This window comes from Periophthalmus magnuspinnatus, chromosome 11, assembly GCF_009829125.3.
Source record: "Periophthalmus magnuspinnatus isolate fPerMag1 chromosome 11, fPerMag1.2.pri, whole genome shotgun sequence".
Lineage (NCBI taxonomy): Eukaryota > Metazoa > Chordata > Actinopteri > Gobiiformes > Gobiidae > Periophthalmus > Periophthalmus magnuspinnatus.
Window position 1 is genome coordinate 31,379,791 of NC_047136.2, and position 17,198 is coordinate 31,396,988.

The 17,198-nt window shown below is 42.6% G+C and overlaps 1 protein-coding gene across 1 annotated transcript in view; it reads right to left on the reverse strand.

The window, feature by feature from the left end:
• Positions 1-16,369, reverse strand: part of ppp1r9a (protein phosphatase 1, regulatory subunit 9A) — a 137,465-nt gene extending 121,096 nt beyond the window's left edge. The window contains exons 1-2 of the mRNA XM_055225249.1: positions 16,306-16,369; positions 14,060-15,345 (exon numbers count right to left, since the gene is read on the reverse strand). Coding sequence (XP_055081224.1) covers positions 14,060-15,316 — 1,257 coding nt within the window. The 5' untranslated portion in view covers positions 15,317-15,345; positions 16,306-16,369. The remainder of the gene's footprint in view (positions 1-14,059; positions 15,346-16,305) is intronic.
• Positions 16,370-17,198: the final 829 nt, after the last annotated feature.

The window sequence follows — 17,198 nt, forward strand, 5'->3', positions numbered from 1 at the left end:
TGTGAAAGTGAGTGTGTGTTGCGAAGGTCATGGGGGAGGGAGTTCCAGAGCTGGGGAGCAGAGCAGCTGACGGCTCTGCTCCCCATAGTGACGAGACGGGCAGGAGGGACAGTGAGCTGCAGAGAAGAGGAGGAGCGGAGGGAGCAGGCAGGTGTGGAGATGTGAATGAGGTCAGACAGGTATGGAGGGGCCAGGTTGTGGAGAGCTTTGTATGTGAGGAGTATGATTTTGTAGTGTATACACCGTGTATAGTGTATACGGTGATGGGGAGCCAGTGGAGCTGTTGCAGGACAGGCGTGATGTGGTGATGGGAGTTTTGGACCAGTTGGAGTTTATGGAGTGATTTTTGTGGGAGTCCGAACAGAAGAGAATTGTAGTAGTCTATACGGGAAGTGACCAGGCTATGGATGAGGATGGCGGTGGTGTGTGGGGTGAGTGAGGGACGGAGGTGGTGGATGTTTCTGAGGTGGAAGTAGGCGGACCGGGTGATGTTGTTGATATGGGAGGGGAAGGTAAGTGTGCTGTCGAGGATGACACCCAGACTCTTTACCTGAGGGGAGGGGGAGATAGAGGAGCCGTCAATGGATATGGAAAAAGGATTTATTTTGCTTAGGGTGGATTTGGTGCCGACGAGTAGGGGTTCTGTTTTATTGCTGTTAAGTTTGAGGATGTTTGAGGTGAACCAGGTTTGTATTTCAGTGAGGCAGTCTGTCAGGGAGGAGGGTGGAAGTGTGGAGTTGGGTTTACTGGAAATGTAGATCTGGGTGTCATCCGCGTAACAGTGAAAGTGAATGTGATGTTTTCTAAAGATGGAACCAAGGGGGAGAAGATAGATTAAAAAGAGCAGAGGACCAAGGACAGAACCCTGAGGAACACCTGACGTGACAGGAAAGGGGTGTGAGGTGAATGACTTGAGCTGAATAAACTGAGAGCGATCTGAGAGGTAGGAGTGGAACCAGGAGAGGGGAGTACCAGAGATACCAATGGAGGAAAGTCTGTCGAGGAGGATGGAGTGTGAAATAGTGTCAAATGCTGCACTGAGGTCTAGCAGGAGGAGGATGGAGAGTGAACCAGAGAGGAGGAGGTCGTTAGTGATTTTCAAGAGAGTACAATATCAGCCATCACTTTGTTACAAAGCATGTCAACTACGCTAGCAAGCAGTCCACGCAGGAAAGGGCTACGGCTCAGAGGTTGGCAGCCAGTTTACAGACTCAGAGACATTTTTTTTCACCGGCAAACAGCAATTCAAGAGTCAAGTATCAAGGCAAGTTTTTTGCTGTCATTCAAATTAGCAAAAGCTAGCAAACCTCTCTCCAAATGCGAGTTTTTAAAAGACTGCATGGTGGAGACAGCAGGTGTCTTGTGTCCGGAGAGTCAAGTCAAGTTTGAAAAAACTTTGCCCCATTTGACTGTGACTCGTCGTGTGGAACTGATTGACGAAGATATAGCAAAAAAGTTATATTCACTAGCACTGCATGAAAGCAACACCTCAAAAGACACTACTCAGATCCTAATTTTCATCTGAGGGAGTAATGATAGCTTTGACATAACAGAAGAGTTTTTGAGCATGGAATTCCTGAAGGGAATAATTCGGGGAGAGGATTTATATAACACTTTCTCTGCTGCCATCAAGATACATAAGCTACCTTGGAACAAACTTGCCAATGTCACATCACCAAATTTAACTGGAAAAATCTTTTGAAAGATTGAAAGATTTTTGAAATTCAAGACAAGTAACCCTCCAGAGTGTAAGAGGAGAGGGAAGTGTGTGTGGGTGTGTGTGTGTGTGTGTGTGTGTATACCCCTGTCACCTTCCTGTAAGAGAGGAGGGCAGTGTGTGTGCAGGTCACTGTCCTGGTGAACTTCCTAATGCTCCGAGGAGATAATGATGAGAACGGAATTAAACTGGCATCAAGAGAGCACCAGGGCTCTGAATGTGGAGCAGAGGCTGGAGAGAGGGAGAGGGAGAAAGGGAGGTGGAGGGAGAGAGACGGAGAGAGGGAGATGGAGAGAGGGAGGTAGAGACAGGGAGACAGAGAGAGAGAAGTGAAGAGAGGGAGATGGAGAGAGGGAGGTGGAGAAAGGGAGATCGAGAGAGGGAGGTGGAGAAAAGGAGATCAAGAGAGGGAGGTGGGGAGATTTGCTTTTTTGGTGAAATCGTCATATTATGAGTCACTCATTTTCAGTTGATACAAGTCTGGGCTCAAGTCTTTTTTAATTAATGATTTTGTTTCTACACATAACACTACAGAACTACAGAATATAATAAGAAGTTGTTCGGTCTGTAGGCAACAGCAGCAGGAGTGTGCACGACTATGGGACCGGGCATTGAGCTCAGCGCCCTGAGACTGGAGAGATGGACACTGAAAAGACTTTAACAGCCCAAACAGTGCTACAGAAAAGGATAAGAGCATTACGCAAAGTTTTAAGCACACTAATGGGAAGTGTACAAATACATATAGGACACGTACAGAAGTGATTCATAGATGCCTCGCCTCATCTCTTCTCTTATACGTGTCCTCTTTCTTCGCATTGAGGACTTAAAAAGGACGTGATACAGGAAACAATTTGTATGGAATATGACGTGAGAGTCGCGCCCGCGTGCTTTGAGCCTGGAGAGTCGCGTCTGAGAGCTTGCACTGTGCTTATACTTTTTTCTCCGACTCGACACAGGCAGGGCTTAATAATAATAAAATTAATAATAATAATAATAATAATAATAATAGTAATAGTAGTAATAATTGAATAACATTTTGAAATGTTAATGGCCACAAAAATCATGTGGGTGACAACCATATTTTGAATGATTGTTCTTTCTTAAACATGAAATGCCAGCATTCTTTACATTTGGGCAGACAAAAGCAACGGTCCATCAGGCACAGATTTATATTCTCAAGATCCAAATATCACTGAGGAAGTGGATGAGTTTCATGTACAGGCCGCTACATTTGACAACAAATAGTAATGTAGGCTGTTGTTGATGTTAATTTAATAGACATATTATTTTAAAAGTTCACCATTGTGTGATCAAGAATTCATATAGTTATAAAGGTTTTAAGGCCGATAGCTGATATGCTAAAAGCCCAAATATCAGCCCAATATATTGGTCTATCTCTAACTTGGATTTGATGAATGTCTTTTTTATGCTAGTTTATGACATAAAAGTAGCATTGAAACCATAAAACCATTACATATAACAAATTCTATGAAAAAGTATAGGCATACTTAACATAGGGACTTTCAGTCTACAGTCCAAAGTTTTTTATTTAATTTTTTTAAAAACAGGGTGTACATTCAACTTGAAATCTGCATAATTTAAAGGATTACACAAACATTCATGAATCAGCCAAAATAAAACTGTTATGACCTGGTTAGAAGTCAGTTTAGCAAGATATGTCCTTATTGATTTAAATACAGTCTGTTTTTGTTTTTTTTAGATTTTGTCAAGGATTAAGATTGAGACAAATAGACATGATGGATGACTCAATTGCTGCTAGTTCAGCGACACTTACAAGAACGGCCAAGACTGAAGAGACGGACTGGCCAAATGATTGGAGGAAGAATAGAATTAGTAGCAATAGATGAAAGCAATTTTCGACACAAACGAAGAAGCAATTCAATTCATCTGTAGCACTCTGTTATTATGATTTTTATTTTTTTTGGTCATCATTTCCTTGATGTATAAGTGTTTGTTTTTGTTTGTTTGTTTTTTTCCAAATTAATATAATATACTATAATATAATATAACACAATCTATAAGGTTATTTGACCTGTACACACCCCAGAATCAGTCTGATGCAGAATAAGCCCTTCTTTAGGTACCAGTAGTTCCCCTTACAAGCCTATACAGGAATGCAGGACACTGAAGTAACTGTACAGGCCTGTAGGGGCAAACACTGGTACCTGAAGAACAACTTATTCTGCATCAGGCTGGTGCATGTATGGGTACATGAGTATTAATGTGCCTGTAAAGTTTTGAAGTTCCATTTAAAAAAGGTTACAAAAAAAATATAAAAACCTATTTGATAGGATTTGAATTGTTGTTTTTTTTATGTGACCTTAAAACTGTAAAGACGCATTTATTGATAAGTTATAGTTGTTGTTTTTCAGCCATTTGATGGCCAGATTTTGTTTTTAATCATAAATTTCTTCGAGACCTTTAAAAGAAGAGTTCACAAACAGAATCCTGCTTGAAAGTGTTCATAATAAGATGTTTATAAGATGTTTAGCACACAAAATTAATTTTGATTGTTTGTAAATATTCTGAAAAAAATGAATACACATCCAGATGTTTTGTATTCATGTTTCTTGGCTTGCTTTTTTAAGTACAGTTCACTCCCACCTCTGTTGGAAGTTAAAATTCAGGAGTAAATGAGTCATGACACTCTGGGCTTAGATAATCTCTGGTATAGTACCTTAACAAATACTTAAGAAGTGTTTACAAAAAGGTATTATCTACTGGTTGAACTAATCATGAACTAATGGTGTTATTCAGACATTTCTTAATCATTATTACATGTCTAAATAATGTGAAAATCCTATTATTGTTTCCCTGGAATTTGGCCAACTTTAACAAATACTTAATCAAGTATAATTAGTCTTCACTTTAGAAAAGCTCTAAAAAAAGGCTTACTTAGCCAGTAATAGCTGCCTGAATTATCATTGTATTGCAGGCTTAGTAAATCATTCTCTCATAGCTTACTAATCATTAACAAGTGTTTGAGTTGATACTTAAATATGCATTTACAAATACACGCACAAATGGTTAGTTAAGGATTAACTAAGTGTGAAATAAGTATGAGTAACTATACACAACACAAGCAAATTAATTGCTAATTAAGTGTTTATTAAGGTTGTAATTAAGAAGTTTTTAAGCCTGAATCACTATTAATTAAGTGTTTGTTCATGCTTTATTAAGGCTAAATAGGGTGTAGTTATTATAAACTGATACACAAATGTAATGTGGATTTATTCACATAGAAATTAGAAGAAGAAGAAGAAGAAGAACATGTATCGATCTGTGCCATATGTGATGGGAGCACCCAGTTTTAAGCAGTCTAAAAAGGCCTTGAGCATGTCACGTGAGAAAATATGCCATTATAATGTTATTATCATGAAGTTACCCATAAACAGTTTAGTCACAATAGTGCTCTTGTGTCTCTGAAATCAACGGGAACAAAGCATCAGCTGTTGGACTCGCGTGTGGGGCAGGGATTTGCTTTCAGTGGGCGGAGCGTGTCTGTGTGTTTGTGTGCAATGGAAAGGGGGCGTGCTTGTCTTCAATAATCTATATGATCCAGAGGCTTGAGGCACTGAGAGGAAGGAACACTAAACCAGGACTAGAGCAGAACTAAACCAGGACTAGAGCAGAACTAAACCAGGACTAGAGCAGAACTAAACCAGGACTAGAGCAGGACTAAACCAGGACTAGAGCAGAACTAAACCAGGACTAGAGCAGAACTAAACCAGGACTAGAGCAGGACTAAACCAGGACTAGAGCAGAACTAAACCAGGACTAGAGCAGAACTAAACCAGGACTAGAGCAGAACTACACCAGGACTACAGCAGGACTAAACCAGAACTTGAGCAGAAATAAACCAGAACTTGAGCAGAACTAAACCAGGACTAGAGCAGAACTAAACCAGGACTAGAGCAGAACTACACCAGGACTAGAGCAGGACTAAACCAGGACTAGAGCAGAACTAAACCAGGACTAGAGCAGAACTAAACCAGGACTACAGCAGGACTAAACCAGAACTTGAGCAGAAATAAACCAGAACTTGAGCAGAACTAAACCAGGACTAGAGCAGAACTAAACCAGGACTAGAGCAGAACTAAACCAGGACTAGAGCAGGACTAAACCAGGACTAGAGCAGAACTAAACCAGGACTAGAGCAGAACTAAACCAGGACTAGAGCATAACTACACTAGGACTACAGCAGGACTAAACCAGAACTTGAGCAGAAATAAACCAGAATTTGAGCAGAACTAAACCAGGACTAGAGCAGGACTAAACCAGAACTTGAGCAGAAATAAACCAGAACTTGAGCAGAAATAAACCAGGACTAGAGCAGGACTAAACCAGGACTAGAGCAAGACTAAACAAGGACTAGAGTAGAACTAAACCAGGACTAGAGCAGGACTACATCAGGACTAGAGCAGGACTAAACCAGCACTAGAGCAGAACTAAACCAGGACTAGAGAGCACTAAACCAGGACTAGAGCAGAATTAAGCCAGGACTAGAGCAGAACTAAACCAGGACTGGAGCAGAACTAAACCAGGACTAGAACAAGACTAAAGAAGGACTAGAGTAGAATTAAACCAGGACTAGAGCAGGATTAAACCAGGACTAGAGCAGAACTAAACCAGAACTAGAGCAGAAATAAATCAGGACTAGAGCAGAACTAAACCAGGACTAGAGCAAGACTAAACAAGGACTAGAGCAAGACTAAACAAGGACTAGAGTAGAACTAAACCAGGACTGGAGCAGGACTAAACCAGGACTGAGCAGGACTAAACCCGAATTAGAGCAGAACTAAACAAGGACTAGAGCAAGACTAAACAAGGACTGGAGTAGAACTAAACCAGGACTAGAGCAGAACTAAACCAGGACTAGAGCAGAACTAAACCGGGACTAGATCAGAACTAAACCAGGACTAGAGCAGAACTAAACCAGGCCTAGAGCAGAACTAAACCAGGCCTAAAGCAGGACTAAATCAGAGGAAGTCTGCTGTGGTGAGCTCCAATCACTCACTCTGTAATGAGCACATGTGCACACAGGGGCCATTCAACACAAACTACATGCATTATGCATTATGTCAAACTTCTCTGGGATATTAAAGAGGGTTTTTTTTTACTTCTCTGGGGCATTACCTGTAACACATCATATATCACCATTTGTCCTTTTATTCTTTTGAAAATGCGCTGTATTCACCAAAAACAACTTATTTTTTATAAGTTTCACTTTTTCGTTTTTGACGCCCTGAGTCTCCCCTCCCTTTGCTCCCCCACTCCCCCTTCAGAGCTCTGTCACAACACAATCAGCATTCCGCTAATAAAACTACTGCATATTACATCAGGTTTGTGAAGTTGTGGTGCTTTGTTTTATATCATGTTTATATATATATATATATATATATATATATATATATATATATATATATATATATATATATATATATATATATATATATATATATATATATATATATATATATATATAAAAGGGTCATTTTGATAGAACACGCCTAACAATATATATATATATATATATATATATATATATATATATATATGGAGAGTTGTCTTGTGTCTCACACATGGTCATGAGCAAGCAGTCAAAATGAGCTTCCTTAGCACGGTGGCTGGGTGCTCCCTTACACATAGGGTGAGGAGCTCCGTCACACAGGAGGAGCTTGGAGTAGGGCCACTGCTCCTTCATGTCGAGAGGAGTCAGCTGAGGTGGCTAGGGCATCTGTTCCGGATGTCCTCTGGACGGCCCCCTAGGGAGGTATTCCTGGCATTTCCCTCCAGGAGAAAGCCCCGGGGAAGAACCAGAACACACTGGAGAAACTATGTCTCTTGGCTGGCCTGGGAACGCCTTGGCGTCCCACCGGAGGAGCTGGAGGACATGTCTGGGGTGAAGGAAGTCTGGGAGTCTGTGCTTAGACTGCAGCCCCAGATAAACCGAAGAAAATGGATGGATGGCCCTGTAATTAGGCTCTACACCTGTTTGAGTGTAAATCTTTACCTGTATATACTGATCACACTATGTGTGTCTCTCAGAGAAAGGAGGTACTAGGCTGTGCATGTTTACTCAACGTGTATGGAATTATCAGACTGGGGCATAATGCTGGCAAATATTTGTATAATCTCCCAAATCCTGACACACACTGACTCTTTGTTTGTGGCCCTGCTTTCACAACAGCAGCACTATCACTCATTGCATCCATGTACATGTGAGGCCGTGTGATCGCATAAGGAGCTTCAGACCTATAGGGGATTACTCTGTTAGCAGGTTGCCCCAGAAGGCTCAGAACATTCCACGCCTCAAATGTATAGCTTAAAGATTCAGCATAATTGAGGATATTGTTGGTGTTTAAAGGGCCTGTACCTGATTTCTTTCCTTGTTTTTGAGCATAATGTGTCTTGGCTCAGTATAAATATAATAATAAATAAATAATAAAATGTTGTATAAGCAGCTCTTGAGGTCAATATAAGTTAAAAGTGCAAAAAGAAATTAGAAACTCATTGTGGTGAATCCTTAGGATGCTCTGAATGCATACAGTAAGTGCAAACCATTTAAAATGAACTAGTTCTGTTTTTTACGTTTTGAAGGCAGTAATAATCAGGTACATTGCTTTTAAAGTGAAGTGTTAGACTGTAGATTTCAGTAAAACATACTTGAAGAGAGGGTATTATGCAAAATCTACTTTTTTGGCGCTGTCTGCCATGTTATAATCAGGCCCAAGTCTACAGCAGAGCAAAAGGGTGCATTGCAACAACAAATGTTTGCAGGCAGGTAAAATGATGACAGTTATTCAAAGAGCATTTTCCTTGCCCTTTTAAACCTCAAATGCACCCTCAGTCACCTTCAGTTTGCAGCCGGACCTGGTTAGTAATGTTGTTCCCTTATCAAAAACATGTCTGAAAATATTTTAGCTGTTATCCACGCATGTTTGAGTTATCTGGCAATCTCTCCCAGGGCCTGGGAGAGATTGCCAGATTTCTGATCGTCCTTACATTTAGCTGTAAGATTTGTCCAGTGCTCTGCCCATAAGCCTACATCATCCTTGCTCCCATATGACAATTCTCCATAAATACACAAAAACATGATATAAACTGTGCCTTTCATGTACACAGTCAACTCAAAGTGCTTTACACAGAAGTAAAATCATAATAGCCTACGAAATATAAAAGCTCACATAATTTACACATAATTAATACAAAAGATGAGGCCAGTTAAAATGTTCGAGTCAGTCAACATATAACTTCATGCATAGTTTTTCCATGAATGATTCGTGAGCAATATTCAAAATATGTGTTGATTTACAATATTAGGCCTTATTTGAAGGTGCAGATTTTCTGGCAAAGAGTTTCACAACTGGGATGCACAGAAACCAAGGTGATCGTAGGGGCCTACATCTCTTAGATATTTCTACCTATACTGTTAAGAGATCTGTGAGAGACTGGAAGCCAATGCAATGCTCATACTCCTGGGGTAATATGGTGTCTTTTTTATTTTTGTGACTGCTCTAGTTTTATCACTATGACTGTCAACATGGATGTGAAAATCCTCAGACACACAGTCACACAGTCAAACTCAGTTATCGCAGTTGAAACCAGTTCCATAAATTTGTCTATAAAAGTGCTGAATACTTTGGTGGTTGGTAAATGATTATTATCTCAGTTTTGATGTTTACATATTACTTTATTGTTGAATAATACTGCTACTCCACATCCTTTTTTCGTTTTCTAATCACATCTAGAAATGTATAGTCCTATTAGTTTTATCCAGCCAAGTTTCGGTAAAACGCAAAATGTCCAGTTTTGAGACGTAATAAAGTCATTTAAAAAGGGACAACTTGGACATTGATCAAAAGTTTTAAAGTGCCAGGAACAACTGTATCTTTACAGACTTGGATTGGCCTGTTCATGCGCACAGTAGGCTTAGGTTTGCGTACCCTTGTTGATCTGTTTGTGATTATAACCCAAATGTTGGACAGATTTTTGCTTTGGATAATAGCGTCTTCATGTTACAGGGTTCTAGTAGCTTGTATAGTCATTAGTCATGTATAGTTGGGGTGTTTTTTTGTTTTTTTGTTTTTTTTAATGCAGCAAAATGATCAACATATAAAACATTTTTGACATTGAAATATGCCTTAAGTTAAATAAAGCTAAAGCACACAACTAAATGTCACATCCCCAAAACAAGGGGGTGGGGCAGGATGGGAAATGTTTAACCACTGCCTTCAGTGTGAGCATCAGATTGATAAAGTCATATTTTAATTTCTCACATTGTTCCAGTTTAACGTCATTAAAGCTAACATGCACCATAACTGTGGCAATAGATGGATGCTTTGCAACACAGTCTAGTACTACTGCAGTGACATCTTCAACCTTGGTTCCCAGGAAGCTTTTGCATCAAGGATGGATACATGAATGGATGAGCCCATTACAAGGACATCAGGTGGAGGATGATTACGAGGTGACATGGTTCTGGTCTGTTTCATCGGAAAGCAGGTGTTTTAGGAGACCTCATCACTGTAGGAGTGGATCCAGTCGGGGGGTTTCAGATAGGTCCCTGTTTGTAGAAATTCGGAAAGTAGATGACACTGGGTTCAATTCCTCCTACACAGCTGTCAGAGGTGGCACCGCTGTTACGGGATCAACAGCTGGGTCGACACACACCTTGGAACAGAGTTGGCAGATCTCTTCTAACTCTTCAGACCAATTTTCAAGTGGTAGGACTTCAGTTGTGCTAGGTTTAACAACTGAGTTGCAGTAACTTTGGCCCATTACTACCTGTATTTGTGGCACCATTGGAGTAAAGCACCTCAGATGCTTAGGTTTGGCCCTGAGACTTGGCTAGATGTCCTCCAGAAGATGAAGAGCAGAAGTTATGTTGCTTACTTGGTCTCCACCAGCAACGGATCTGGACCACAGGATCATTCCATTGAAGTGGAACGATGACACTGTGGTGGTCGAAAATTCATTGATAATTTTATCTTTTTCACCAGTGTCCATTCATAACTTAATGATGGTGGAACCACACGATCGGCACACCATAAGCACAAGTGTATTGCCTCAGGTAGCCTTTGAGCTACTGCCACACTGTGCAAGATAACGTCTCAGAATTGTATAATTATTATAGCATTTGAAGAGCCTATTAGAGCAGCCACCTGAGCAAAGATAAATTAACGTTAAGTCAGAAGTCCTGCCAAATCAGTTCAAAAAGAGAGGCAATGAAGTGCTCTCCTGTCACTTATTTTTCTCCACCTCACATATACACAGCTCAATACACAACAGCTTTACAAACTTGATGACATGTGCAGTATTTTCATTCGGTAAATGCACATCAGTTGTAATGTGATAACACTGTGAAGGGGGAGTGACTTTTGACTCAAAACACAAAGCAAAACTTATTAAGCATGTTAATACATTGTTTTCTACACATTTAACATTTTCAAAATAATAAAGGGAAACATGGTGATCTAAATGTGTTATGTGTTAGCAGTTAATACTCCAGAGAAGTAAAATACTTCCTCATAATTAGATTTATCCCCTAGGGGCCATTTAAATGCACTGAGTAATCTTTATGTAAAATTATGTAATTATGTAATTCCATAACTGTTATCTATAACGTTAAAAAGGGAAAAAACGTGCCTGAATTGCACAATCATTATGGTTATCCAAATAAAAATAAATTTAAACACATTTGTGTTGTTAAATTAATGTTTAAACAGGCACAAAAATGTCTTCTTTGTGCATATTTGTCTCTGTATTTTGGATGTTTGGAGTTTTCCATGTTGATGACATTGACTTTGGGATTCTGTTTTACAAGTCAATGCTCTTTTCTGGATTTTTTTCCACAAATTGCCACTTAACTGATGTAAAACTATGATCAATATTTAGCACAGGCACTATCCCACCAAACCAAGTCAGAATTAGACAAACATGAAAACCTGTCAGGCACGTTAAATTTGTGTAAATTGTGCATATGTGCATAGAGTTTTAGTGTCCGTTTGTGAAGAATATTTGCAATTAGATTTGCCATGTATGTTTTAATAGGATTCTATTCAAAGTTCACATTTTAAACATGTCAGGAAGAACTGACAAAAACACTGAAATCATGCTACTTCCAAAATTTTGTTTTGCTCATTGCATCCATTCGAATTGTGATTTTGAATTGATTGGGCTTAATGCAGCCTTAATTACAACCCTAATGCACCTAAATAGTGTTGTCACGATACTAACATTTCAAACCTGATGTTGATACTAAGACATATCCTCAAATAGATACTTAATACTGATTCCAATACCATGTTGATAATAAAAAGTCTCTCTTTCTTTAGACAATAGAAAGTGATTTTTAATATTATATTGCAGTACTATTTCTATACTCTCTGGGCATATACAGTGAAGAGGCAGGGAAGCTTGGCCTCCAAGTGAGCTGGGCTAAGACCAAATTTATACATGTCGGTGATGGGCCAGATCCACCCCCCCTGCAGCTCGGCAATGACATTGTAGAGCCTGTGAAGCGCTTTGTGTACCTGGGGTCCATAGTGACGGACAACGGGGACCTAAATCCAGAGATTAACCACAGAAGAGCCCTGGCAGCATCAGCCCTGCAGTCCCTCTGGAAACCACTCTGGCGACACTCCACCATCTCACGCACGACAAAGCTCCGGATATATAATTCTGCCGTACTTTCCATCCTGCTGTATGGTTCGGAGACATGGCCCCTGAACAAAATTCTGGCTGCCAAAGTAGATGGCTTTGATAGCAGAGCTCTCCGCACCATCGAAAATATCAGGTGGCCCCAGCGAGTTTCCAACCAGGGGCTCAGAGCTCGCACGCTCCAGCCCAGAGCATCCTGCCTGGCTGCGCAACGCCGCACCCGCTGGTTTGGCCATGTTTTACGCCTTCCTGCTGACCATCCCATTCTCCAGTTTGACCCAAAGGCGGCAGGCTGGAAACAACCACAAGGCAAGCCCCGCACCCGATGGCTTGACGTCATTGCGGGCGACCTCCAACAACTTGGAGTCACCATAGAGGATGCAGAGCAGCTGGCCCTAGACCACCAGCGTTGGAAAAAACTGGTTCACCTGGTCGGCTCAACGCGTGGGGACGGGATACCCCCCTCCCCTTTGCTGGAGCCTTAAATAGATAGATAGACTATTTCTATTCCCCTGTGGCCTTATATCTGTGTAATTCCTCAACCAACCCTACACCTAAAAAGTCGGGATTTCTTTGGGCCTTTTCTAACTCAGGGGCAAGGGGGCAGAGAGTAAAATGGTTGTGCAGGACAACTCTACATAACCTGCACAAATTAACCAAAACCAGGCAGTCCAGATCATGAAACCCTGATATAAACATGTCCATTTACCATCCAAAGCCTGAGCAGAACCGAGCATGTCTCCTTTAGAACAGCATGTGGGCACAGTGTGACTAACAGCCTTCACACATCAGCCTCCAGAGGGCAGCGCTGAGCCCTTCTGTGCCGTCATGCTCCAAAAACAACTTGACCAGCTCCGTCAGACTCTCGGCTTGGCACACCACAGAGAAGAAGTGCTCAAGACAAGCTGTAAGATTTCTGCATGTGATCTTTGATAAAGAGTATTATGTAAAATTGATTTTTGGAGCTTTCTACCATGTTTTAGCATTGTTTCTTCATCAAAAACATGCCTGAAGAGGTTTTAAATATTATGGGAGAGATTGCTAGATTACTCAAATATTCATGGATGATTTGGATCTTTAGGGAATATTATAACATGGTAGGAAGTGTCAAAATGTTGATTTTGCATAATACCCTTTTTTAAAGAAGCCATATTGTGTTTGTGTCTGCTATATAGTTATAATCTATGACACCTTTGGTTCATTATATTAGAATTTACACATTTTAAAAATGCAATATTTATTTAAAATAAAAGAAACAAGTCCACTGACTTCCATGTTAGAAAACTGTGGTGCCCATACACATCATCACAACAAAAAGGCACCTCTGATGGATAGCTGCACATCAAACTAGAGAGTAGAGTTTGTTTTTTTTATTTGTATCAAAATGACTATGCCATAGTGCCCAATCCTATGCATAACACTTAATAAGAAAATAAAACTGGAGAACGAAGTGAGTGCAGAGCAGTGTGTGTATGCCGGTGGCAGTTAAAACTGAAGTTGATTTGGAAAATAGCTTCTTGAAAATTAGTGAGTAAAGATAGTACAAACATGCACAAATCACTGCAAATACTACTTTGGGTGAGTAAATCATGGGGGGAAACAACTATAACATGGTTAAAAGCACTGAAATGTCTGCTTTAAAAAAGAGCACAATCTTACTGTGATTGGTGCAGTGCTGAAGCTGATCTTCCTCTTAGGTGGAATCTCTTCTAAAGTCTCTGGAGGGAGACCAGGGATCTCCAACAGGCTGGACCCTGGGTCATAGACGTAGTCCTGGTCTTCGTCTCCATACAGGTCGTCCTCTGCGTCGGTACAGCTCTCGCCCCAGCCTTGAAGACACGCATCCCCATCTGCCGTGTACACCACTCGCGGGCCACTGTACTCGTCCTCCTCTGCCTCCTCTTTAGCTCCACCTGTGTTGGTCGGTGGTACCAGACTTGGCTCAAGGCTTGTTGCTTTGTCGACGTCTTTGTCAGGTTTGTCCTCTAAAGGTTTCACTATGTCGAGATCCTCACTGTGTTTGTGATCTTCCTCATAAGAGCCGTTGACCTGTCCCCCATTGGAAGTAGCCTCGTAGAGATGTTTGGCAGCGCCAGAGTGGTGTGGTTTGTCTTTGGCTCGGACCTCCTGAGAAGTTTCTGCAGCAGGACTGTGACTAAGGAGGTCATCTGCAGATAGTGAAGGGGGAAACTTCCCCCCCAGTCTGTTCCGGTATGTCCCGCACACTGGGGAGAGCCGGGAGTCCTCCTCGCTGAGCTCACCCTGTCTATGGAGCCCATCAGGGGAGTAGAGAGCTCTCCTGCCCGGGCTGCGGTAACTGACCTGGGCCTGGCTGTGGTTCTCAAAGACAGCGCTGAGCTGGCTGACGGTGGGCGAAGCGGCATCCGTCCTGGAGCACAAAGAGTCCAAAGAGTCCTGGCTGCCCCGATTGGAGCGCGCTCCTCTCCATTCGTCTAGGTGCTCGTGGGACCCTCTCTTGTCCCGGCCATAGGGGAAGACGGGGGACTGCGACTGGTCCCTGGATTGCTGCTCAAACAGCCTCCTGGTTTCAGAGAACTTGTTCCCAGCTGCGCCGATGCGGTCGGAGGAGGAGGAGTGCTGGAGTTTGACTACTGACCCATCAGTCTTGTTAATAAAGTTTGTAGGCTTTGCTATTTTTTGAGGTGACGCTTCTTCGCGGCCCCTGGCCTTGGCAGCCGTGTTCTCTGAGCCCATCTGCATGAACATGTCCTTGATGCGGCTGACGTGGGCCCCATACTGCCGGCCCCTCTGCCTGGGCTCCTTGGGCTTGGGCTCTCCATCGCAATGCGGTTGGTCGAAGGCCTTCTTCAGGGCCTGGAACTCGGTGCGGTAGGCATTACGGTGTGGGGAGGCACTGCGCAGGGTCCGCTCCCCCGATGGTTCCGTCTTCAACATCCTGAGAGGGTCAGGGGGTCAGCACACACCTGCACGCAAACACACAGCCTTCAGACTACAGGCTCAGCTTTGGGTCTGCTAGGTTTTCATTTCATGTTGAAAGACATTACACAGATAATATTGTCTATTACCATTACATATTAATATGCAGTATATGTAACGGAAACTGTAAGTGTGCTGTTAGCCCAGGGGGATACTGTGGGGTGGGCTCAAGTGAGATATTTCAGGCTCAGTTGGAATCTTCAGTTTGATGTAGAGATGAACTGTCCTCTGTTCCAAAAATCAGGACAGTGACAAAAGCGTGCGTGTGTGTGTGTGTGGGGGGGGGGGGGTGCGTGTGTGTGTGTGCATGTGACCCAGAGACAGAACTGTGTCACTGCACAAACAGAATGGTGTTGTACTGAGAGAGGAGGGAGCAGCATCGGCCTCTCTGAAGCTTCACATGATCACATATATCAAACTGGGCTCTAGGGCAGACACACAGTTTACAGCTTTTGGACTATAACTACAGGGTAGGATGTTTGCCCAGAACTACATGACCTCTCATGTGATTACCACTAGCCTGAAACGACAGGATCCACAGAGACTGACCACTGAAAGGGCTCCATAACTAGACCCGTTCTAAGTCCTGATGTTTTGGGCATTTGGAACATGAGCCCTATGATGTTGTCACAGCCCGGGCTATGGGCCTGGACACACTGTGGTGCCGTGTGAGGTCCATCCAGACGCTTTGTACATTCATCCGTCTGCGCATCTGCGCTCGGTGCACACGGATAAAGTTACAGATAAAGCATCATGGAGACCTGCAGCGGTGCTCATTAGCCACCCGACATGTCAGCTCCTCTGGTGCGCACAAACGCGCATTTCGCACGGTTTCAAAACGTGAAAGTGTGAACGCATTGAACTGTCACACCTGCCTATACCACAAAGAATCCCACATACACAGTCCCGTGAGCGTGGAAGCCCCGTCACAACAGCAAAACACTCACAGACGTGGCTCCAGCGTCATGTCGAGACCGTGATCCAAAACACGGGCAGAGATGCCCGCCGTACTGCCCTCACCAATAATGCAGACTCTGTACAGTCCTGTGTCGGGAGCGCAGTGGTCACCGTGAGCAGCTACCACGCCATTGCGGGCACTGACTGATGCTGCAACCGCTCAATGAGGACTCCTCTCGGTGTGGCCTGCTCCGTGGAGGCTGCGCAGTGGTGGCGCACAGTGTTGGCGCACAGTGGGGGCGCGAAGCACCAGAGGACTCCGGCAGGTGCACACTCACGCGTCGATGAAAGGCGAGCCTCATATGACGGGGCTAAACCTGAGAAGCCGCGGTGGTTTGGTCAGTAATCCGATGCGGGTGGGGCGCAGCCGCAGTCCGACCCTCTCTCACTCTGCGCGCATTGTTCAGCAGCCGCCCGCGGTGTTAAAGGGGCGCACAGCATCAGCCGGGTTCAGGGATGCTGGACCAGGCTTGAATGGGCTACTCTTTCAGTCTTAATCAATAGCTACACAAAAGTCGGCTAAAATACATGTAGCCTAAGAGTAGCCTAATTAAAGAGAGGTATTATACAAAATTAATAACATTGTTCATTCATCAAAAACATGCTTGTAGAGGGTTTTTTTTGGAGTTTTATATTTTATTTTTTTATTTTTTTTATGTCATCCATGTATGTGGATAATACAGCGACCAACTGTTAGCTGTATGATTCTGTACAAGGCTCCGCCTACAAGTCCAGAACACTCCCTCTTTAAAACCCTATAGAAGACAAATGCCCCCTCTTTAATACCCCATAGAAGTCAAATACACGTTAGAGCTTACAAATTTCCACCACAAATTTCCATCGGAATTTTTGCAATTTTCAAAAGTCAAAATTTGCTCCCGTT